The sequence below is a fragment of the Pelophylax lessonae genome (assembly GCF_965119305.1).
Source record: "Pelophylax lessonae genome assembly, chromosome: 2".
In the NCBI taxonomy this organism is placed as follows: Eukaryota; Metazoa; Chordata; class Amphibia; order Anura; family Ranidae; genus Pelophylax; species Pelophylax lessonae.
The window spans coordinates 453746236-453770439 of NC_138769.1; the positions used below are offsets into that span (position 1 = coordinate 453746236).

Consider the following 24204-nt stretch of genomic DNA (forward strand, 5'->3'; position numbering starts at 1 on the left):
TGATAACCTTCTCTATGCATTCAGCCACTTCCAACCAGAACTTCTGTATGGCCACACAATCCCAGAATGTATGCAGGAAATTCACTCCAGGTGAGTTGCACCACCAACAACAGGATGACTAGGAGGGAAAAATTCTGGCCAATCTGGCCGGGGTAAGATATATACAATGTAGAAATTTATATTGAATGAGATGATCTCTAGTAGAGACCAACCGAGAGTATATCCCAAACATCGTCATAGTCATCTTCATCCATCTGGGAAAACATCTTTTCCCATGCTGTTCTGCAAGGCTCAAGGACTCTATAGGTATCTACAAATAGTTGCTTTTAAATATTAGACAATGCTTTATCTAAATAGTCATTTCTGAGAAAAATTTCCATATCACTCTCTTGCATTGTGATTGGTAAGGTACCAAACTGAGAGTTGTATGCTTGCCGCAATTGCAAGTAACGAAACAGATGGGAGTTGGGTAGATTCAATTTGGATTTCATGTCATCAAACTGTAAAAGTGGGCCATTCTTGACTATATCTGCTACCCTCTTAATACCATATTTGGTCCAGACAATGGAGTCTGAGAATTTAAATAAATGTGGAAACTGAGTGTGACGAGACCAATCTCGCCACTGGGCATTGGAGAAGCCTGGTTGCTCGCCTCCTGCAATGTGACTATGGACCCTCTCATCAGCCCATGCTAAATGTAAACCCCATGGCGATTTGACTGTGTTTGTGGCATCTGAGCGCTGTTTGGATATGTTGAGCGCTCAGATCCAGGCTATCTGGGGATGGGTTGAATGTGGGGGTTCTGTTCAGTAGACTGGGAGTTATGCATTTTTGTGTCTTTTTGTGTTTCTTTAACCATGTGGCTAATGGAGTCTTGCCTCTATCCTGGAAGCTAAACCTTATTCCTGTAAACTGTAAGGCATAGGAAGTGCACTCCTAATATGGTCATTCCAGGAAGTTCAATGTGGAGACGGGCTGTCTAAACAATGTTGCTTTTGGTCTGAGGTGGCTTTCCATTCACCTATTGTCAGGTGTGCTAATGACCTCACCTGTTGTCTGCTAAGGGATGTATTGACACTCAGAGTAATGTGTATTGAGGGCTCGTTAGGGAACCATTGTTCTGTGTCTGACTATTGTGTACATTGATTGCCCCCTGGGGCTTCTGTCTCCTTGCACATGGCAGTCCTTCTGGTCAAGCTATCTGACCAATCACTGCTGACTCATTTTCAATCCCTCATTTGCATGGCTGGAGAGGACCTTATGGGGAACTGCAGGTACTTTACAATTGACCAATAGGAAAGCGGTTGTTGGGGGCAGGATGTTTCAAATTCTGTATAAAAGTGTGCTGTGTTCTTCCAATAAATGTTCCTATTTTACCCTCAACTCGGAGCTTTGTCTCGTTATTGGGGGGGGGGGGGGGGGGGATTTATTGTATGCTGTTCCAGTTTGACTGCTAGGAGTGTAAACCCCTCCTATGGTTTTTCCTATTCAGCTGTATGCAGCATTCATAAGGATCCAGCTACACTGTTCGCATCATTCCTTGGTTTCCAGTTCGGGAGTTTGGTGTCCTGCAAGTAGCTGTGCCTGTAGCTCTGGAAGGGGAAGATCTCCTAAACGGTTTTAACCCTTTTGTGTCCGGGGTGCCGTTACACTGAGGATTATTCCACAATGGGGAGTGTGGTGATATTACCTGGGTACTTCAAGATTCTGTCCTGCCAGCTGCCACGCAAGCTCTAATTGTGACTCTCATAGAGGTAGTGATGGGGTAAGGGGCTTTAATACCTCTGAGCAGAAGATGAGACAGGGCCTCGTAGGAGCCTACTAACGCAGCCTACAGAGCAACTGTCGCATCATCCTCTAGGAGGGTCAACCACCTATGAGCGAACACCAGCTGTCCCGCCAGATAGTAGCTAAGGAAATCTGGTACCGCTAGTCCCCCTTGTTTCCATGGTTGCTGGAGTACCTGCAACTTGATCCTAGGATTTTGTCCATTCCATAAGAAAGCAGAGACCAATAGGTCCCTTTCCCAATAGGAACACTTCTAAAGGGGTGCAGGCACAGCAGGTTTCCTCGTTTAGTGCTCTGCAGATGCGCAACTGGTTGATAATTATGAAACCACTTCCATTCGACTCACTTTCCCACATGGACACAAACACACACACAGGGATTTCTTCAGAATAACAAAAGGTAGGAATCTGCAACAAAGGTTGTTACAATCCTTGTAATGTACATAGATCACCCAGAGGGGAATGTTTTTTTCTCAACAAAAGTGGAGTTACGCTTTGCTTTCTAACAAATTAAAAAAAACAAAAAAAAAACAAAAGAAAAAAAAGATTCAAGTGGTATTAAACCCGAAATTCAAAATGTAAATGATTGCATCTTACCAATCCTTAAAGGGTTACTTCAATTTAATTGAAAAAATATATAGCAAGTAAAAAAATAACAACAATGTAACATATACAATTGCTACAAGAGCTATGTTGTTTAAAATTATCTTTCCTTTCCTTTCCTGCAGTCTCTGTCATTTTTTTTTTAAAATTCAATGCGATATGGTAACCTGGAGGTGTTCTGTACAGCGTTGGTGTACAGAACTTCCCCAGAAATATAATTTCCTGCTTGTGTGATTGGATCATTAATTTTCCCAGAAATCTGCTCTAAGATACATGTCCCGTTTTAGGCATCCCTTGCAATAGGAATAGTGTTGGTGAGATACTCTCTAAGGGTTAAATACTTCTACAGGGCTGCAGACACTGCAGCTTTTCTCATTACAACAATGATAGAGCACCAGATGATTATTATGAGCCAGTTCCTTCATCTCAGATTCAGCCCTTGTTCACATCGGTGTGATCTGTCATGCGATTTGACAGTTCCAAATCGCATGACAAGTTGCACCCATTGCCAGCTATGGAACTGTTCAAATTGCCGCGACTCGTGTCACAGCGATTTTGAAAAAGGTTCCTGTACAATTTTCTTTCCGATTTCATTGCGACTTGCATAGACTTCTGTCAAATGAGCTGCAATGAAATCAGAGGTGCAAATCGCACTGATATGTGGCTTTGAAATTGCACTGAAGTAGCACGATTTCAAAGCTGCACTGGTGTAAACTGGTGCTCAGGGCTAATTCACACATTGTGCGGTGACAGATGTTTTACTGCATTGTAAAACACCTGTCACTGCAAGGACACACAGAAAACAATGGTTTCCTGTGTGTACCATTCACACTGCAATGCAGCCAGAAGCTGCTGCATTATATTGCAGCGCACTGTACAGAATCGCATGGCACTGTACAGCAGCACAAAGCATCGCACTGCTACAGTGCAATGAATGAAGTGTATGTATTGTGCAATTTACTTCAAATAAAAAGGACATAGTGAGACTAACAGCCATTTCTTCAGAGCAACAAAAAGTAGGATTCTTCTACAAAGTTTGTTAAAAGTCCTGCATTGTACATTGATTACCCAGAGGAAATTGTTGTTTGTTTGTTTTTTTTTTCTTAACAAAAGTGGAGCTACTTTTTAAAGTGTAGTGGCTGCATTAGTTTTCTTTTTTTATGCTTTTTGCTTATTTTTCACCTGGTGATCTGGCCAGTAACAAACTTCCTGTCCTGGGGTGCCTCCATTTTGGATCTAGGAGCAAAAGAGACCCATTTGGAGAGCAGCATTGTCAATTTTGGGAGAGGTTAGAGTTAGATGTAGATGGACTTGATTATTAAGTTAGAGCCGAACTTCATCTAACACCAATTAAGCAGTTACGGCGCCTTTTCTTTTTTTTTTTTTTACTTTTGGGATAAAGACTTTACATAAATGAATAAAAGCTGATCATTGTAAGCACCCCGGTCAGTATTTATCATAGTTTTCATACTCAGTGATTTTTACAGGGGAAGAGGGGTGGGGGAACCTAATTAGCAGACCTTTTAATTTTGTCTTCAAGAATTGCATTAATAACTTTGTGATTCCAGGCTTTAGTTATGTATGAATAAAGGGCTCTCTATATTCCACAGCTGAATTATTATTTTTTTTCTGCAGAGAAATTGATTGCCTATCAGCGAGAATTTCATGCTTTAAAGGAACGCCTGCGCATTGCTGAACATCGAACATTACAGCGCTCATCCGAGCTACATGCAATATTAGAACAGTTCCGGAAAGCAGTTTCTGAGGCAAATGGGAGCAGAGATGCATTAAGTCACTTTTCAGGTAAAAAAAAAATCTTGATTTTACACTGCTTTCAGTGACCCTGTAAGTCCCCTGGGACAAAACGCATATCTGCGAGTATCTATACTGCGTAATTGTTGCAAGCTATTGATCTGCGAAAAAGGAGCCATGATGATCTTACTAGGCTTAAAGACCTAAAAATTTTGAAAGCATTATATTTTTCAATTTTGTTGTTCTTATATTTTGTTTGAGTGTTACTAAAGCACAACCGTAAAATCAGTCTGTATATGCAGTAAAACATGCTGGTTATACTCACTGTGGAACCTAAGGGGTAAATCCTCTGCATTGTGTAAAAAGGCTGTTTGATCCTGTCTTCTCTGATCCTCCCCTTCTTCCCCTGTCCCCAATCATCTCCTGATAGTACAGAGCCCTGGGGGCGCTCTGCACATGCTTAGTTTGGTGTGTATTGCTAGAGATTTTTTTTTTTTTGGGAGGGTGCATGTAATCGGCACAGGGCCAATCAGCACTGTCCATAGGGTCAGGGGTCCTGCAGCCTGATAGGACAGTCATAGGAAAACAAAAACTCCTCCTACAAGCTTTAACCAGACACTGATAGAAGTCACAAGACTGATATATACGAGGGTCGGGGGTCCTGCAGCCTTAACCACTTTACCTCCGCTCACATGGAGGCTACTGCGGCACTTTGCCACGATCCCGTCCAGCGACGTAGACCTACGTCGCTGGACTCCTCCCCCTGTAGGCGGCGCTCGCGTGCCGCCGGAGGCGCGCTCCCGCTGTTTTCATTCGCAGCGGGAGTCGGGCCAGGGGAGGAGCAGCGGCGATCGCTGCTGCTCTTACCCGATCGTCTGGGATCTCCATAGTGACAGGGAGTGACAGATCAGAGTGTTCAGCATAGCTGAACATCCGATCTGTCCTTCTGTCACTCAGTCACCTCCCCCCCCCACACGTCAGTAAGCACCAGGCATACATTAACCCCTCCCTCTCCAATAAAATTAACCCCTTCACTGCCAGTGTCATTTTTACAGTAACAGTGCATATTTATAGCACTGATTACTGCAGTAATGTCACTGGTACCCCCAAAAGTGTCAAAAATGTCAGTCAAGGGTCCGATTTGTCTGCCGCAATGTTGCAGTCCCACAAAAAAAATCGCAGATCGCTGCCATTACGCGTTAAAAAAAAAAAACACCAAAAATGACAGAAATCTTTCCCGTAGTTAGTAAACGCAATAACTTTTGCGCAAACCAATCAAAATACGCTTATCGTGATTTTTTTTACCAAACATAGGTAGCAGAAAACAAATTGGCCAAAAATTTTTAAAAAATTAGATTTTTACATTTTTTTGGGGGGGAATTTCATATAAAAAAAATGTGAAAAATATTGTTATTTTTTCAAAATAAACGCTCTTTTTTTGTTTATAGCGCAAAAAGTAAAAATCGCACAAGTGATCAAATACCACCAAAAGAAAGCTCTCTTTGTGGGAAAAAAAGGGCGTAAATTTCGTTTGGGTACGGCATCGCACGACCGCGCAATTGTCAGTTAAATTCGCACAGCGCCGAATCGCAAAAAGTGGCCTGGACTGAAGACCGCAAAATCCTCCGGTGGTAAAGTGGTTAAAGGACAGTCAGAGCAAAATGAAAACTCCTCCTACAAGCTTTAACCACTTGCCGACCGCTCACTGAGCTGGTACTGGTGGCAAAGTGGCTCGATATCGTCCAGCGACGTAGACCTACGTCGCTGGATCCCGCCCCCTCTCGGCGGCGCGCGCGTGCCGCCGGAGGCTCGCTCCCGCTGTATTCAGACACAGGCGGGAGTCGGGCCAGGGGAGGAGAGGCGGTGATCACCGCCGCTCTTCCCCGATCGTCGGGCAGTAAATCCGAGTGAGTAAATCCGCCCACTTGTGTAAACAATGCGGGCGGATCTCCTATGTGACAGACAGGGATAGATTACAGGATTCAGCATAGCTGAACCTGCGATCTGTGTCTGTGTCACACAATCCCCTCCCCCCACACACGTCAGTAAGCATGAGGCATACATTTAACCCCTTGATCACCAATAAAGTTAACCCCTTCTCTGCCAGTGTCATTATTACAGTAACAGTGCATATTTATAGCACTGATTACTGTAGTAATGTCACTGGTACCCCCAAAAGTGTAAAAAATGTCAGTCAAGGGTCCGATCTGCCCGCCGCAATGTCGCAGTCCTGCAAAAAAAATCGCAGATTGCCGCCATTACTAGTTAAAAAAAAAAACAATAAAAATGACAAATCTTTCCCGTAGTTAGTAAACGCGATAACTTTTGCGCAAACCAATCAAAATAAGCTTATTGTGATTTTTTTTTTTTTTTACCAAAAATATGTAGCAGAAATCAAATTGGCCTAAAATGTTAAAAAAAATTTGATTTTTACATTTTTTTAGGAATGTTATATATCAGAATGTAAAAAATATATTGTTTTTTTTTTTTCAAAATTGTCGCTCTTTTTTTCAAAAATTAAAAATCGCACAGGTGATCAAATACCACCAAAAGAAAGCTCTATTTTTGGGGAAAAAAGGACATAAATCTAATTTGGGTACAGCGTTGCATGACCGCGCAATCGTCCGTTAAAGTAATGCAGTGCCGAATCGCAAAATATAGCCTGGTCAGGAATGGGGTAAAATCTTCCGGTCTTAAAGTGGTTAAAAATACGATCATTGAGGATTTTTTTGTCAAAGACATGTAGCTAAATACATTTTGGCCTAAATATATGACAACAATTGAATATATTGGTTATTTTTTAACTGTCAAAGTAGAAAATGTCAATTTTTTTGCAAAATATATGCTCTTTTTTTATTAATATCGCAAAAAATGAAAAGCGCAGAGGTGATCAAATACCACCAAAAGGAATCTCTGTTTGTGGGGAAAAAAGGACATAAATTTTGTTTGGGTACAGCGTTGCATGACCGCGCAATTGTCAGTTAAAGTCACGCAGGGCCAAGTTACAAAAAGTGGCCTGGACGTTAAGCAGGAAAATCCTCCGGTGGTAAAGTGGGTAACCAGTGCTCAGCCAGACACTGATAGAAGTCACAAGACCTGCTACATACAGCTGATGAGAAAAGGTATTTAGCAGTTTTTAGTTACTAAAACTATTGCATTTCCATGTTCTGTGTTTTCAAAGTTCACAGCACAGTCATTGAAATCTGTGAGGAGATCATGGCCTTCTAATATAAGTAACCAACAGGTGTTTCTAAGCTGTTCGAAACCAATTAAAACCTTCTTTATAGAGAAGAAATAACTACACAACTTTCGTGGGGGAAAAAAAAAATAGCAAATAAAGAAAAAACAATATAGCATATACAATTGCGACACAAGTTATATTGTAATTGGATGTTATCACAATGACCTTTCCTTCTCAATCTGCAGCCACTGTAATGTTCTAAAAATGCAATACAATATGGATACCTGGAGGTGTTTTGTACACAGAATGTGTACTGACCACACCCCAGAAACATAACTTCCTACTTGTGTGATTGGCTCACTAATTTTCCCAGAAGTCTGCCTAAGATACAAGTCAGATTTCTGGCATCCCCTGGAACAACAATGTAATTTCTGGTGAGATACTCCCAATAGGAACACATCCAAAGGGATGCAGGCCCAGCAGATTTCCTCATTAGTGCTCTGCAGCTACACAGCTGATTGATTCTTATGAAACCACTCCCATTACACCCACTCAGCACAGAGGCACGGAGGAACAAACAGGGATTTCTTCAAAATAACAAAAAGTAGGAATCTGCAACAAAGGTTGTTATAGATCACCCAGAGGGGAATGTTTTTTTTCTCAACAAAAGTGGAGTTACTGTTTAAGGGCCTGTTCACACTAGGTGGACCGATGCATACAGTGGGGATTGAAAGTTTGGTCACCCCAGGTAAAAATATGTATTAATGTGCATAAAGAAGCCAAGGAAAGATGGAAAAATCTCCAAAAGGCATCAAATTACAGATTAGACATTCTTATAATATGTCAACAAAAGTTCGATTTTATTTCCATCATCTACACTTTCAAAATTACAGAAAACAAAAAAATGGCGTCTGCAAAAGTTTGGGCACCCTGCAGAATTTATAGCATGCACTGCCCCCTTTGCAAGGCTGAGACCTGCCAGTGTCATGGATTGTTCTCAATCATCGTCTGGGAAGACCAGGTGATGTCAATCTCAAAGGTTTTAAATGCCCAGACTCATCTGACCTTGCCCCAACAATCAGCACCATGGGATCTTCTAAGCAGTTGTCTAGAACAGTGGTCCTCAACCCTGGTCCTCAGGGCCCACTAACAGGCCAGGTTTGCAAGATAACTAAAATACATCCCAGGTGATATTATTTGCTGCTCAGTGATTGCAGTACTCTAGTCTGCATCTCCCCAAGGTAATACTTAAAATCTGGCCTGTTAGTGGGCCCCGAGGACCGGAGTTGAGGACCACTGGTCTAGAAAACTGAAACTGAAAATAGTTGACGCTCACAAAGCTGGAGAAGGCTATAAGATAGCAAAGCGTTTTCAGATGTCAATATCCTCTGTTCGGAATGTAATTAAGAAATGGCAGTCATCAGGAACAGTGGAAGTTAAAGCAAGATCTGGAAGACCAAGAAAAATATCAGACAGAACAGCTCGCAGGATTGTGAGAACAACAATTCAAAACCCACGTTTGACTGCACAATCCCTCCAGAAAGATCTGGCAGACACTGGAGTTGTGGTACACTATTCCACTATAAAGAGATACTTGTACAAATATGGTCTTCATGGAAGAGTCATCAGAAGAAAACCTCTTCTACGTCCTCTCCACAAAAATCAGCGTTTGAACTTTGCAAATGAACATATAGACAAGCCTGATGCTTTTTGGAAAAAAGTTCTGTGGACTGATGAGGTTAAAATTGAACTTTTTTGCCGGAATGAGCAAAGGTACGTTTAGAGAAGAAGGGGCACAGAATTTAATTAAAAGAACCTCTGTCCAACTGTTAAGCATGGGGGTGGATCAATCATGCTTTGGGGTTGTGTTGCAGCCAGTGGCACAGGGAACATCTCACGAGTAGAAGGAAAAATGGATTCAATAAAATTTCAGCAAATTTTGGATGGTAACTTGATGCCATCTGTGAAAAAGCTGAAGTTAAAGAGAGGTTGGCTTCTACAAATGGATAATGATCCTAAACACACCTCGAAATCCACGGGGGATTACATCAAGAGGCGTAAACTGAAGGTTTTGCCATGGCATTCAATCTCCTGACCTCAACATCAGTGTTAATTTTGGCAGCAAATTTCAATTTAGTTTTAGTCTTAGTCTTAGGACTAAAATGGCATTTTAGTTTTAGTCCCATTTTAGTCTTCTGCAAGTGTTTTAGTTTTAGTCGTATTTAGTCGACTAAAACTCCAGTATATTTTAGTCGACTAAAACGCCCTACATTTTAGTCGACTAAGACTAATTTTAGTCATCTATAATGGAATGGGCTTAGTTCAATTGTAATTTGTAATGCATTATTTAAGCATTTCTCTACAATTTCCAAACTCATTATATACTACTGCTGGTCCTGGAGTGAAAAATCTAATATGTTATTATTTATGCTTTGAGCATGCACCAGTGTTAATTTTTGGCAGCAAATTTCGATTTAGTTTTAGTTATAGTCTTTTGACTAAAATGCCATTTTAGTTTTAGTCGTATTTTAGTCTTAAGACTAAAATGCCATTTTAGTTTTAGTCGTATTTTAGTCATCTGAATTGTGTTAGTCGACGAAAACGTTTTAGTCAGTTTTAGTCGACGAAATTAACACTGCTCAACATAATTGAAAATCTATGGATAGACCTTAAAAGAGCAGTGCGTGACAGACAGCCCAGAAATCTCAAAGAACTGGAAGACTTTTGTAAGGAAGAATGGGCAAAGATCACTCAAACAAGAATTGAAAGACTCTTGGCTGGCTACAAAAAGCGTTTACAAGCTGTGATACTTGCCAAAGGGGGCAGTACAAGATATTAACTCTGCAGGGTGCCCAAACTTTTGCAGACGCCATTTTTTTTTGTTTTCTGTTATTTTGAAAATGTAAATGATGGAAATGAAATCTAACTTTTGTTGACATATTATAAGAATGTCTAATCTGTAATTTGATGCCTTTTGGAGATTTTTCCATCTTTCCTTGGCTTCTTTATGCACATTAATACTCATTTTTACCTGGGGTGCCCAAACTTTCGATCCCCACTGTAGAAAAGACCGTTTGCCTTGTCACAATGTTCTGCATTGCACCTCCATGGGGTACACTGAAAAAACATATGTTCTTTTTTTACCGCAGTGTGTTAGATTACAGTATATTACATTGCATCAAAACATTTCAGTGAAGTCCGAACAAAAGTTACAGTGCGAAGCGTTGTTGTAAATGCATTGGCACTACTCCCAGATTAGTGCACACCAGCGGCTGTTGTCTAATGCAACAGGCCCTTAAATTTAAAAAGGTAATTCATTTATTTTTCATTGGCCAGGATTACAGGTGCACTTAAAGGGTAACTCCACGTTTGATGAGAAAAAAAACACTCCCCTCTGGGGGATCCCTACCTTTTGTTATTCTGAAGAAATCACTGTTTGTTCCCCTGTGCCTCTGTGCTGAGTGGGTCTAATGTGAGTGGTTTATTATTATCAGTCAGCTGTGCAGCTGCAGAACACTAATGAGGGAATCTGCTGGCTCTGCATCCCTTTAGACGTGTTCCTATTGACAGTATCTCACCAGAAATAACATTTTTGCTGCAGGGGATGCCCAAAATCTGACTTATCTTAGTGCAGACTTGGGAAAATTGGTGGGCCAATCACACAAGCAGGAAATTATGTTTCTGAGGTGTGGTCAGTATACATTCTGTGTACAGAACAGCTCCAGGTAGCCATATTGTATTTTCAAAAAATTACAACAGCTGCAGATTGAAAAGGAAAGGTCATTTTTAATAACATTTAATTACAATATGACTTGTGTCACAATTGTATACGCTATATTGTTTTTTCTTTATTTGCTGATTTATTCCCCCACGAAAGTGGAGTTACCCTTTAAATCTTTTATATAAAGAAGTGCTTTTCTTTAAAGAAATACTAACAGAGTTTTGGATAGACAGTGCCTAGAGAATTCTCCATGTAATGTCTAGAGCCCTTCAGGAGACATCTGTCACTGTGAAGTAATGATCCTGCACTGTCCTTAATGACCTCCTCTCATTAGTCCCTGCTGTGAAGTGGTATAGAGTGTGATGTTTGCACATTGGTCTTACAAAAACACATTACATCCATGGTATGTAGAATATATTTATTTAAATATATATATATATATAATATTTATTTATATACATGACTCCGCTATTTTTATACTTTTAGAGAAACTTAGAGCAAGTCAACGAAAACCCATGCAAATATTGGAAAAAATAATTAATCGGCATTACAAATGTCAAATTGTTGTTTTTTGGGCCGCATGGTGCTTGATCACTGCTTCCTTGTGTACCTCGACAGTTTTAGTATTTACAGGGCAGGTTTACCTTTATTACAATAAAAAAAAAAAACAACCCACCCTTCCTTGCCCCCCCAATCTTACATAGTTACATAGTTTGTGAGGTTGAAAAAAGACAAAAGTCCATCCAGTTCAACCTATGATGTGTGTGTGTTTTCTTTTAACCGTACATTGTATACCCCTGTATGTTGTGGTCTTTAAGGTGCCCATCTAATAGTTTTTTAAACTGTCGATGCTCCCTGCTAATACGACTGCTTGTGGAAGAGAATTCCACATCCTTACCTCTCTTACAGTGAAGAACCCCTTACGCACTTAAGGTTAAACCGCCTTTCCTCTAGTTTTAGTGAGTGGCCACGTGTCTTATTGTATCTCCTTTCTCTGAATAGTTTGTTCCTTATGCTAGGGTCACCAGTACAGTATTTGTACATTGATATCATATCCCCCCTCAATCGTCTCTTCTCCAGAGAGAATAGGTTCAGTGCTTGTAGTCTTTCCTCATAGCTGATGTCCTCATTTCCCAATGTTTGCAGCCTCTGTGCAGATATCCTCTAAAAGTAAAATGACTAGGATTATGGAGCCATTTTATCAAATAAGGAGTTACTAGGCAGGTGCAGGCAGCATCAGGGAACGTTTCTGCTCCAAGGATGTAAAATCTACGTAGAGGAAAGTAAGCACTTTAGTGATGGGGGATTTCTTCTACAGTCAGTTAGAGGCAAGGGAAGGTGGACTGTTTTTTATTTATTCATTTTTTTATTTTTCGGAGGTGAAGATTTTCTTTTTAAATGGAATGATGACCCAGTTGTTCTCCAGTTAATGTGCATGCCACAACTCTTACATCATTTTATAGCTGAAGATTCATTCTTTACAACCCACTGGGGTGGATTTACTTAAAGCGGAGTTCCACCCAAAAGTGGAACTTCCGCTCATTTGCTTCCTCCCCCCCTCCGGTGCCACATTTTGCACCTTTCAGGGGGGAGGGGGGAACGGGTACCTGTTTTTGACAGGTACCCCTTCCCACTTCCGGGAGACGGTGCCGCAGCGCCATCCCTTGGAAGCTTGTCCCCCTCCTCCTCCTTCCCCTGCCGCCGAGCCAATCCGAATCACGCATGCACAGTAGGGACCCGCCCGTGAAGCCGCAAGGCTTCACTGCCAGGTTCCCTGACTGGCAATGGCGGTGGCAGCACCCGACAGCCAAAGGAAATATCGGCTGCGTTGCCGACATTGCTTGACTCCAGGACAGGTAAGTGTCCTAATATTAAAAGTCAGCAGCTACAGTATGTGTAGCTGCTGACTTTTAAATTTGGGAGGGGGGGGGGGGGGACTCCGCTGAACTCCGCTTTTAACCACTTCACCACTAGGCCTATTTCGGACACTTTTTGTTTACAAGTTAAAATCACTATTTTTTCCTAGAAAACTAATTGGAACCCCCAAACATTATATATATTTTTTTAGCAAAGACTCTGGAGAATAAAATGGCGGTCATTCCAATATTTTTTGTCACGCGGTATTTGCGCAGCGGTCTTTAAAACGCCATTTTTTTGGGAAAAATTACATTTCACTGCATTTAAAAAATACTAAACAGTAAAGTTAGCCCATTTTTTTGGTATATTGTGAAAGATGATGTCACGCTGAGTAAATAGATACCCAACATGTTACGGTTTAAAATTGCGCCCCCCTGTGGGATGGCGACAAACTACGGTCAATAGAGATCTCAATAGGCGACACTTTAAATTTATTTAACGGTTACCAGTTTAGAGTTAGAGTGTAGCTCTTTTTTTTAAATTATTGCTCACGCTCTGGCGATCGCGGCGATACATGTGTGGTTTGAACAGCGATTTCATTCGCGGCTCGACTTCCGTATACGTTTTTTTTTTGTGCGCGAGCTAACGGTGACCGGGGCGTCTAAATTTTTTTTTTTTCCCATTTATTTTATTTATTTTTTTAACTTTATTACAGTTTTAAAAAAAAAATAAAATCTGATCACTTTTATTGCTGTCACAAGCAATGTAAACAACCCTTGTGACAGCAATATGCGGTGACAGGTACACTTTATGGAGGGATCGAGGGTCTAAAAGACCCTAGACCCCTCCACTACACTTCCCTGTGTGCAAAACGCCGAAAACTGCGTTTTTGCATACAGCCGTTTTTCAAATTTGCCGCCGTTTTGCAGCACACTAACCCGGAAGTGACGTCATGGACGCCGCCTCCGGGTTACGTCATCGGAGACCCGATCGATGCCGTTTCCGGCATTCATCGGGACTCCATCCAGCCGGTGGACGCGCCGGCTGGGTGCTCGGGGCTCCTGGTGGGACGGGAGCCCCGGTAAAAGCCGCGGAAGGCGGCGGGAGGGGGGGGACGTCCCCTCCCGCCCCCCCGGGTAACGATCGAGCTGCTCCCGAGCCGCATCGATCGGTACCGACGGAAAGCCGACCGTCGGCTTTAAACCACGGTACCGGGATGATGCCTCTAGCTAGAGGCATCATCCCGGTATACCCCCGCAAAGTTTAGGACGTCATATGACGTCCACCCAGGGGGAAGTGGTTAAGGCAAACAGACTGTGCGGTTGCCCTCATTTTCCTTAGTAAATGTAAATGATAAAGCTTCACTTTGTAAAGAATATCTAGTCAGGTGCAAGGAAATTAAGGTAGAAGGTATCAGTACTAGTGCTAGTCTTTTAACAAGATTGGGTTATATTTATCAATATACAGTGCATCCAGATTCTACAAACAATACCGCATAATGACAACGTGAAGTTTGTTTGAAATCTTTGCAAATTAATTCAAAATAAAAAAGCAAAAAAAAAAAAACCCATGTACATAAATATTCACAGCCTTTGCCATTACACTCAAAACTGAGCTCAGGTGCATCCTGTTTCCATTAATCATCCTTGAGATGTTTCTACAACTTGATTTGAGTCCACTTGTGGTAAATTCAGTTAATTGGACATGATTTGGAAAGGCACACACCGCTCTATTTAAGGTCCCACAGTTAACAGTGCATGTCAGAGCACAAATAAAGCCATGAAATCTGAGGAATTGTCTGTAGACCTCCGAGACAGGATTGTATCGATTGTATCGAGCCACAGATCTGGGGAAGGGTACAGAAAAATGTCTGCAGCTTTGAAGGTCCCAATGAGCATAGTGGCCTTCATCATTGGTAAAAGGAAGAGGTTTGGAACCACCAGAACTCTTCCAAGTGTGGGCCGCCCAGCCAAACTGAGCAATCGGGGGAGAATGGCTTTAGTCAGAGATGTGACTGAGAACCTGATGGTCACTCTGATAGAGCGCCAGTGTTTCTCAGTGGAGAGAGGAGAACCTTCCAGAAGAACAACCATCTCTGCAGCACTCCACCAATCAGGCCTGTATGGTAAAGTGGCCAGACGGAAACCATTCCTTAGTAAAAGGCACATGACAGCCCAACTGGGGTTTGCCAAAAGGCACCTAAAGCGTCATGTCTGAATTAACCAGGCACCGCTCATCACCTAGCCAATACCATCCCTACAGTGAAGCATGGTGGTGGCAGTATCATGCTGTGGGGATGTTTTTCGGCAACAGGAACTGGGAGATTAGTTAGGATCGAGGGAAAGATGAATGCAGCAATGTACAGAAACATCCTTGATGAAAACCTGCTCTGGACCTCAGACTGGGGTGAAGGTTCATCTTCCAACAAGACAACAACCCCAAGCACACAGCCAAGATAACAAAGTAGTGGCTACGGGGACAACTCTGTGAATGTCCTTGAGTGGCCCAGCCAGAGCCCAGACTTGAACCCGATTAAACATCATGGAAAGATCTGAAAATGGCTGTGCACTGATGCTCCCCATCCAACCCGATTGAGCTTGAGAGGTCCTGCAAAGAAGAATGGGAGAAACTGCCCAAGAATAGGTGTGCCAAGCTTGTAGCATCATACTCAAAAAGACTTGAGGCTGTGATTGGTGACAAAGTATTGAGCAAAGGCTGTGAATACTTCTGTACAGGTGATTTTTTTTTTTTTTTATATATAAATTTGCAAAGATTTCAAACAAACTTCGTTTTACATTGTTATTATGGGGTATTATTTTCTAGAATTGTGAGGAAAATAATGAATTTAATCCATTTTGGAATAAGGCTGTAACATAACAAAATGTGGAAAAAGTGAAGTGCAGTGAATACTTTCCAGATGTACTGTATCTGTTGTGGAATATAGTGTCAAACGGTAGAGCTTTTAAGGACACAACCTCTTGCTTTTCTTCTTCTTTTTAAAGAGGAGCTTCAGTCTCCTTTGAAAGAAATAAGTCAGCAGCAGGAAAAAAACAGCCACTCACCAGTCGCACGATCCAGCATCGCGCTGACCCCAGCCAGTTTCACCTGCTTTTTTCTTTAATCCGCGCCCCAATCTTAACTATGGGAACCCGGCTGTGACAGTTTGCGGGTCTACAGCCAGGTGCTCACTGTGCATGCGCAAGCAGTGCTGTGCATCATGAATGGTCAAGCAATCTTCTGGGACATGTCACGTGTCCTAAAATCACAGAAGACTGCAGGGGGGGGGGGGGGTGTCAAGAGAGGGAGAACTTCCGCTTCTGTTCTGATCACCTAGGCAGTCGGAGTGGGAGTGTAAGTGGGTACCTGTCAAAATCGGGTCCCTTCTCCTCAAAAGTGCAATTCTTCAAGAGGGACAAGCCTTTAAAGCAGGACTTCCCCTTTTGGTTGGAGCTCCACTTTAAGTGCTTTTCTTGCCCAATTTTATTAAAACAGAGTTGCCAAAATCACAATCAATGACTTTACCTCTAAGGGATTGTTGAGCTTTTCTCTGTCTTTTGCAAAAGAAAAACACATTCAGGCTTGAGGCTTACACATGCAGTGCTGCTACTCTGGCCTTACCCATCATGCCTTTTGTCTTTGTCCTCCAGACAATCATCTCATGAGCTCTCTGCACACAGCTTGCAGCCCCTTGCTGCCCTGCCTCCCACCTGTCTCTGGTAGGGGGTACCCCCTGACTGCTGGGCAAAGACCTCTGTCTGTCGCAGTGGAGCCCAGAATTATGGCCAGGTCTCTACAAAAAGCCCAGCATGCACAATCAATGTGCCGGTTGATCACAAAACACAGACCCTTAATTGGAGATTTCATTACTCCCAAATCTTTACGAAATCTCTGGTTCCCAGTTCCCAAACCGGGTTTTACCAACCAATGAGAAAACTGAAAATCCAGTTTCCTCTGAATGACACAAGCCCTCTGGAGCCCCTTAAATGGCCTAGATGAGAATCCCGGGTCATAAACTCTTTTTACACCGTGACAGGGCACGACACTGCCACACTGTATTAAACCAGATTATTCCTTCTGCTCTACAACAGAGATTCAGGGGATTAGAAAAAAATAAATGGAACTTTCATACATTCAATAACTAAGCCACATGACCTGTAATGAGTCTGTTATTTTCTAAATTAACCAAAGTGGGATGCCACTTATACCCACAAAAAAAAAATAAAAGAGAACAAAGAGGATTCAAATTTAACGCCACATTCCGCACATATTTGTCCCTCTGGAATGTTATCGGAACTCAGGTGAAGTAGGTTTTCCCAAAGAGGACTGCTTGGATACAACATGTTATCTTCTCCAAAAAGTTTTGTATCACTTTGGAAAGTAGGAAGGATACTCATATGACTATTATTCCTTTTCATGTGATACAAAACTGCTGTATATTGTTATCCACATCCTCATAGGAAAAGAGTTTTGGCCGGAATAACAATATATTGTGTAAACATAGCTCGATTTTTTAATTTTGAATAGAGTAGGGTTAAACCCCATCAATTTATTTTTTGCTGTCTGTGTCCCTAAGATACGTTAGGGATTGAGAGGAAATCTCTGCAAAGGGAAGAAAATGATCCTCTTAGACAACAGCCACTTGAACAGGTGTCCGCATTGGAAGATTTAGCCTTACCTCTTGTTCTGATAACAACTCTACAATATTTTTTTATTATCTTTTTATTGAGGTTTACATGTACAAAAACAGTACAGCTTAAAAAACAGAATAAAAAAAAAAAAAGAAAAAAATTCAGTTGACAACGAACCATTCATGTGTTACCCACGCAGGAGTATATACAGGAGGGTTCTGTGACGGACTCCTGACACCCTGCGCTGGGTATCTCCACCAAGAAGCTGCTTCCTAAGCTCTGGAACACGAGACCCGTAAATCTGGCTGTAGTTACCCCAAGAACTAGGCAATACCAGTTTTGGAGCAAACCAGATTAAGAACGGTTTATTGAAACACAGGCACAAAGAGATTTACACTCTGGGACAATCCCCCTCCCCTTTAGCAGCTAATCCACATACACATATACATCCCATAATAGGTTGATCCCAAGGCAGACAGAAACAATGGAACAATCGGATACAGGCACTTAACAATAACAAACCCCACCCCACCTCACTATCTAGTAAGGGTTTATGAGACACTTCTACAATATTCTAGCAATCTGAAAAGTCAAATTGTTTATCTTCATATATTTCTTGAGTGATATTGTCCAGTAATATTATTGTCCCAAGTGAAAGAGCCCCTTCATTCTTTCAACACAAACCACACATATAGAACCCAGCATAACAGGGGTAAAACGAAATGCTGAGTCCGGTGTGGTTGTACAGTGAGTCTGATTAGTGCAGACCCAACTGGGGTTCTTGGTCACCCTGTGCCCCTAATAGACACAGGGTGACTTACACATAAGAGGGTCCGTGGAAGCTGGACAAGGAGTTTCCAGACCTCTCTAAGGTAATCTGGGTTCCACAATGGGTAGCACAATTAATATGGTGCGGCTTCCTAAATTGCGAGTTACAAGTGTCGATACATGACACTAGGAGAAAAAGAAAACCAAGTTTATATCACCATAGAGAGCCCTGTCAATAGTAATCATCAAAAGCACAACAAAGCATTAGCAAAGCAACCAATTAACCACTCCAAAATTTTAAATGTGCCATCACTTTTTGTCTCTGTGACAGTGGTCAACGGGACAAATAGAAAAGGGACAAATAGAAAAAGTGTGGCTATAAGATATACACATTTTTTTACATTTTTTTTCCAAGGCATGTGGATAATTGGTGCTGGCTTCTGATGCCCAATTTTTTAGGTTTGGAATCAATTTTTAATGGAAAGTATGCTGGATAGTAGTTCAGGAATTCCATCTTCAGCAGAAATGGGAGATATTTTGTCCAGTTGACTTTGAAACTTGAGTACACATCAAATTCTTGAATAATACATTAGGTATTTCCAAGGGGTTGTAAGGGACAAGCTAGATAAATCAACACGCCATGTTCATATAATGACACCATTCCTCAATTCTGTTACTTTTTAAAGCTTTCTCTAAGGTTGGATGCTCCCAGAATTTTGGCAATGGATGCTATTATTTTGGCAAGTAATAATGAAGGATAGAAAAACACTGCCTTGTGGCTCTATGGCTATACACTGTTTTGTTGATATAAATAATAATCCTTAAGCTTGGCTGTAGTTTATTGTGAAGTATTTTGACCCAAAAGGAAAACCCAAATCTGAAATGCTTAAGAGGCGGTTCACATTACCACGACCAGAAAGTCGGCCCATGAAAGAGCGACTTTTTAGCGCGACTTTAGCATGACTTTGAAGAGACTTTGAAGAGACTTTGAATAGACTTTAATGATAGGCGGCTTTGTCTGTGGCGAATGCCTGGGTAATCTTTTTCTTATTCCTGGAAAGTCTGATCACAGTCGCTTGAAAATAGATAAGGATCCGACTTAGAGGCGACTCCCATTGAAGTCTATGTGCACAAGTCGGATAGAGGTCGCCTTGAAGTAGTACAGGAACCTTTTCTGAAGTCGGAGCGACTTCAGTAGTACGTATTAAGATGGCTCTCATTCATTTACATTGAATTTGTAATGTCGCACAAGTCGTGTCCCAAGTCGGAGTAGTGCGAACCGGGTCTTAGGGTTCTTATTATGAAAGCTAAATATTGTTTTTTAATTTCAAGTATTATTAATATTATCATTTAATGCTGTCAAAAAGCAACATACACTATATTGTAAAAAGTATTGGGAAGCCTTTGTTTACATGCACATGAACTTTAATGGTATCCCAGTCTTAGTCCATAGGGTTCAATTGTGAGTTGGCCCACCCTTTGCAGCTATAACAGCGCCAACTCTTCTCGGAAGGCTGTCCTCAAGGTTTAGGAGTGCATCTATGGGAATGTTTGACCATTCTTCCAGAAGTGCATTTGTGAGGTCAAGCATTCATGTTGGACAAGAAGGCCTGGCTTGCAGTCTCCACTCTAATTCATCCCAAAGATGTTCTATCAGGTTGAGGTCAGGATTCTGTGCAGGCCAGTCAAGTTCCTCCAACCCAAACTCGCTCTTCCATGTCTTTAAAGACCTTGATTTGTGCGCTGGTGCGCAGTCATATTCCAACAAGAAGGGCCAATCCCAAACTCTTCCCACAAAGTTGGGAGAATGAAATTGTCCAACATGTCTTGGTATACTGACTCCTTAAGAGTTCCCTTCACTGAACTAAGGGGCCAAGCCCATACCCTGAAAAACAACCTCACACCATATTCCCCTCTCCACCAAATGATTTGGACCAGTGTTCAAAGTAAGGTCCATAAAGACATGGATGAGCAAGTTTGGGGTGGAGGAACTTGACTGGCCTGCACAACCCAATAGAACACCTTTGGGATGAATTAGAGTGGAGATTGCGAGCAAGGCTTTCTCGTCCAACCTCAGTGCCTGACCTTTACAAATGTGCTTCTGGAAGAATGGTCAAACATTCTCAAAGACACACTCCTAAACCTTACGGACAGCCTAGAAGCTGTTATAGCTGCAATATTAAACGCTACAGACTAAGACTTGAATGCCATTAAAGTTTATGTGCGCGTAAATGCAGGCATCACAATACTTTTGACAATATAGTGTATATTAATTTAGGTAGCTTTAAAGGGTATAAAGCCTGTTTAATCACTTTTTAGGAATATATTGAATAATATAAAGAGAGATGGACATTTTCTGTTTTCTGGAGGGTTCTGGTACACACCATGCTCTGCCTCCTCCTTGCTCATTGGAGGGCTGAGCTGTGAAGGGGGTGGAGAGCGGCCGGCTCAGGCTCTTAGTGGCTTGCTGAGAGGCTGAGCTGGGTGTTGGTTCTTGGACGTCAGCAGAGAGTGGACTTTAGCAGGAGTGCAGAACAAATTGCACTCCTGTGATCCATAGGAGATGTACAGCCAAATGAGCCAGTAACAGTACAGTAACCACTTGCCGACCAGCTGCCGTAGTTATACGGTGGCAGGTCGGCTCTGTTACGCGAAACGACGTACCTCTACATCACTTTGTGTAGCAGATAGTGGGGGCATGCGCGCACCGCCGGAGACACGCACACGCGCCTCATGCCAATCAGCGGGTCCGGTGGACGCGATGTCCGCCAGGCAGCCGCAATCGCTTCCCATGGAGACAGAACGGTGGTCTGGCGATGTAAACACGGCAGACCGCTGTTCTGTTAGTGATGAACATAGGGATCCTGTGTTCCTCCTATTTAGGAACACAGGTCTCTGTGTTCATCCAGTGATAACCCCCACACAGTTAGAAAGCATCCCCTAGGCACACATTTAACCCTTTGATCCCCCCTGGTGTTAACTCCTTCCTTGCCAGTGTCATTAGTACAGTAACGGTGCATAATTTTAGCACTGATTACTGTAACAATGTCACTAGCCCCCAAAAGTGTCATAAGGTGTCCGATTTGTCTACCGCAATGTCGCAATCCCGCTAAAAATCACTGATCGCCGCCATTACTAGTAAAAAGTAAGTATATAAAAATGCCATAAAAATATTCCATAGTTTGTAGACACGATAACTTTTACGCAAACCAATCAATATACGCTTATTATTATTTTTTTTGCCAAAAATATGTAGCAGAATACATATTGGCCTACTTTGATTAAAAAAATAGATTTTTTTACATTTTTTTTATTAGATGTGTTTTATAGCATAAAGTAAAAAATAAATGCCACTGGTCCCCCCAACATGTCAAAATTGTTAGTTAGGTGTCCAATCTGTCTGCTGCAATGTCGCATTCCCGTTAAAAATCACTGATTGCCACAATTACTAGTAAAAAATAAATAAATAAATAAAAAGGACATGCATATTTCCCCTAGTTTGTAGGCGCGATAACTTTTGGGCAAACCAATCAAATTACACTTATTGATATTTCTTTACCAAAAATATGAGCAGAATACATATTGGCCTAAAATGATGAAAAAATTAGATTTTTTGATTTTTTTTTTTTTTTTATTGGGAATGTTTTAGAACAGAAAGTAACAAATATTTTTTTTTTTCAGAATTGTTGCTCTTTTTTTGTATATAGCGCAAAAAATAAAACCCGCATAGGTGATCAAATACCACCAAAAGAAAGCTCTATGGGGAAAAAAAAAGGACATCAATTTTATTTGGGTACAGCGTCGCACGACCTCGCAATTTTCAGTTAAAATAATGCAGTGCTGTATCGCAAAAAAATGGCGTGGTCATTAGGGGGAAAATCCTTCTAGTCCTTAAGTGGTTAAAGTAACGGGATCGCAAGAGTGTCCCGCAATTTGCAACGATTCGGAATCGCGGACAGAATCGCGAAAATTCTGCTTGCGATCCAGAACGCCTAGGTGTGAACGGAGCCTTCAATTTTTTGTACAAAGTCTGAAGAACCGCTTTAAAGGAAATTAGATTAAGGGCTCTTTCACACGGCCGCTCCGTGTGAAAGCTCCGCTGCGGGACTTTTTTTTTTTTTTTTTCACGGAGCGGATGACCTTTCTGTCATCCGCTCCGTAGGTCCGCATATCATCCCATCCGTTTGCGGATGATATGTGGACCTAATGTAAGTCTATGGGGATTGCGGATGTCAGCGGATGACACCGCTGACATCCGATTTTCCTTCCTTTCCGTTTTTTGAACGGAGGAAAAATAGGGTTCTGTTCAGTTCCAAAAAACGGAACAGAACTGAAAGGAAGGAAATCGGATGTCAGCGGATGGTATTCTGCTGACATCCGCAATGCCATAGATTTACATTATGTCTGCAAATCATCCGCAAAAAAATAGGATGATTTGCGGACATACGGAGCGCCCGTGTGAAAGAGCCCTTACATGTTATATCTAAATAAATGTTGAAGAGAGTATACATCCTTTTAAACAAAATGTGTGTTAGAGGAGATCCATACTTCTTACTTTTATATAGCAAATACATTACATTCCAGTGTACAGAGCTGTTTTTATTTTGTATGTTAGGGGGAAGAGATATGTTTGGAGATGATAAAGAAAATTGGGCCGCTATGTGCCTGCAGACTCCGCAGAGTATGCTGGCTAGAGACTGCATGTCTCTGCAGATGTCATATTATATACAGGCCACTGATTTTATTGTGACACATAGGAAAGGCTCCCTGTAGACTGTTCAATGCATTCTTTAAAAACCTTTTTTATGTTTTAGCTATTGCTACAAATAAAAGGCATTGAAGATGCACACTGATAATTGCATGAATGAATTAAATGTTACAGTTTCAAAGTTCCAGCTACATGTGTTTTACTTTTTTGATAGAATGGGGAAGGTTTAGAACACTTGTCATATTTTATTTTGTTATTGATGTCCCCACTGGGGAAAGTTCTCCTTACTTCCTTTCCCATGTGCTTACAAAAAGCGTGGGGAAGCTCCAATCAGCATAGCATTATTAAAGGGTTACTAAATCCAGGAGCCTGCATTCACTATATCTGGTCTCCAACAGTACACAGAACATGGAAATGCAATTATTTTAGTAAATATAAACTGCTAAATACCTTTTTCTCATCAGCAGTATATAGCAGTCTTGTGACTTCTGTCAGTGTCTAACAGAGCACTGGTTAAAGCTTGTAGGAGGAGTTTTCATTCTCCTCTGCAGAACCCTGACCCTCTGTCTGGACAGTGCTGATTGGCCCTGTGCTGATCACATGCACTCTCCCAAGAAAAAAAAAAACCTCTCTAGAAATACACACCAAACTGAGCATGTGCAGCCTGACTCCAAGACTGTACTATCCGGAGATGGATTGGGGACAGTGGAAGAAGGGGAAGCTCAGAGAAGACAGGATCAAACAGATTTTTTTACACAATGGGGAGGATTAACCCCTTAGGTTCCACAGTGAGTATAACAAGCATGCTTTACTGCATATACAGACTTATTTTACTGTTGTGGGTTTAGCAACACTTTAAAAGACTCGTACTCTTCTCCAGTGTGCTTGATGGCATTCTGCTTTCTTACTATCCATGGAACCATTTAGGAAGGGAGCACATATCTCCCCACTGGGGACAGATACAAAACTGAGGTTATAACCCTACTTTACTCTTTTTAACACTTTAAGGAATCCTCCTTAATGAACCTCATACACACAAAATATATATGGCAAATTATATATTGGAAAAGTCTTTGAGAATGGTGACCTGACCTTCTCAACTGCAAATCAGCAAGTACATATAGGTCACCTCCTTCACATTGGTGGCTGGTGGGAAGAATTATTTCTTACATTGGTAGCCGGTGCAAGGAATGCCCTCT

General features: G+C 41.6%; 1 protein-coding gene across 1 annotated transcript in view; it reads left to right on the forward strand.

The window, feature by feature from the left end:
- The window catches only part of MGAT4A (alpha-1,3-mannosyl-glycoprotein 4-beta-N-acetylglucosaminyltransferase A), a 172755-nt gene that overhangs the window by 78921 nt on the left and 69630 nt on the right, over positions 1-24204 (forward strand). Inside the window, exon 3 of the mRNA XM_082245267.1 lies at positions 4026-4193. Within this exon, the coding sequence (XP_082101393.1) occupies positions 4026-4193 (168 nt within the window). The remainder of the gene's footprint in view (positions 1-4025; positions 4194-24204) is intronic.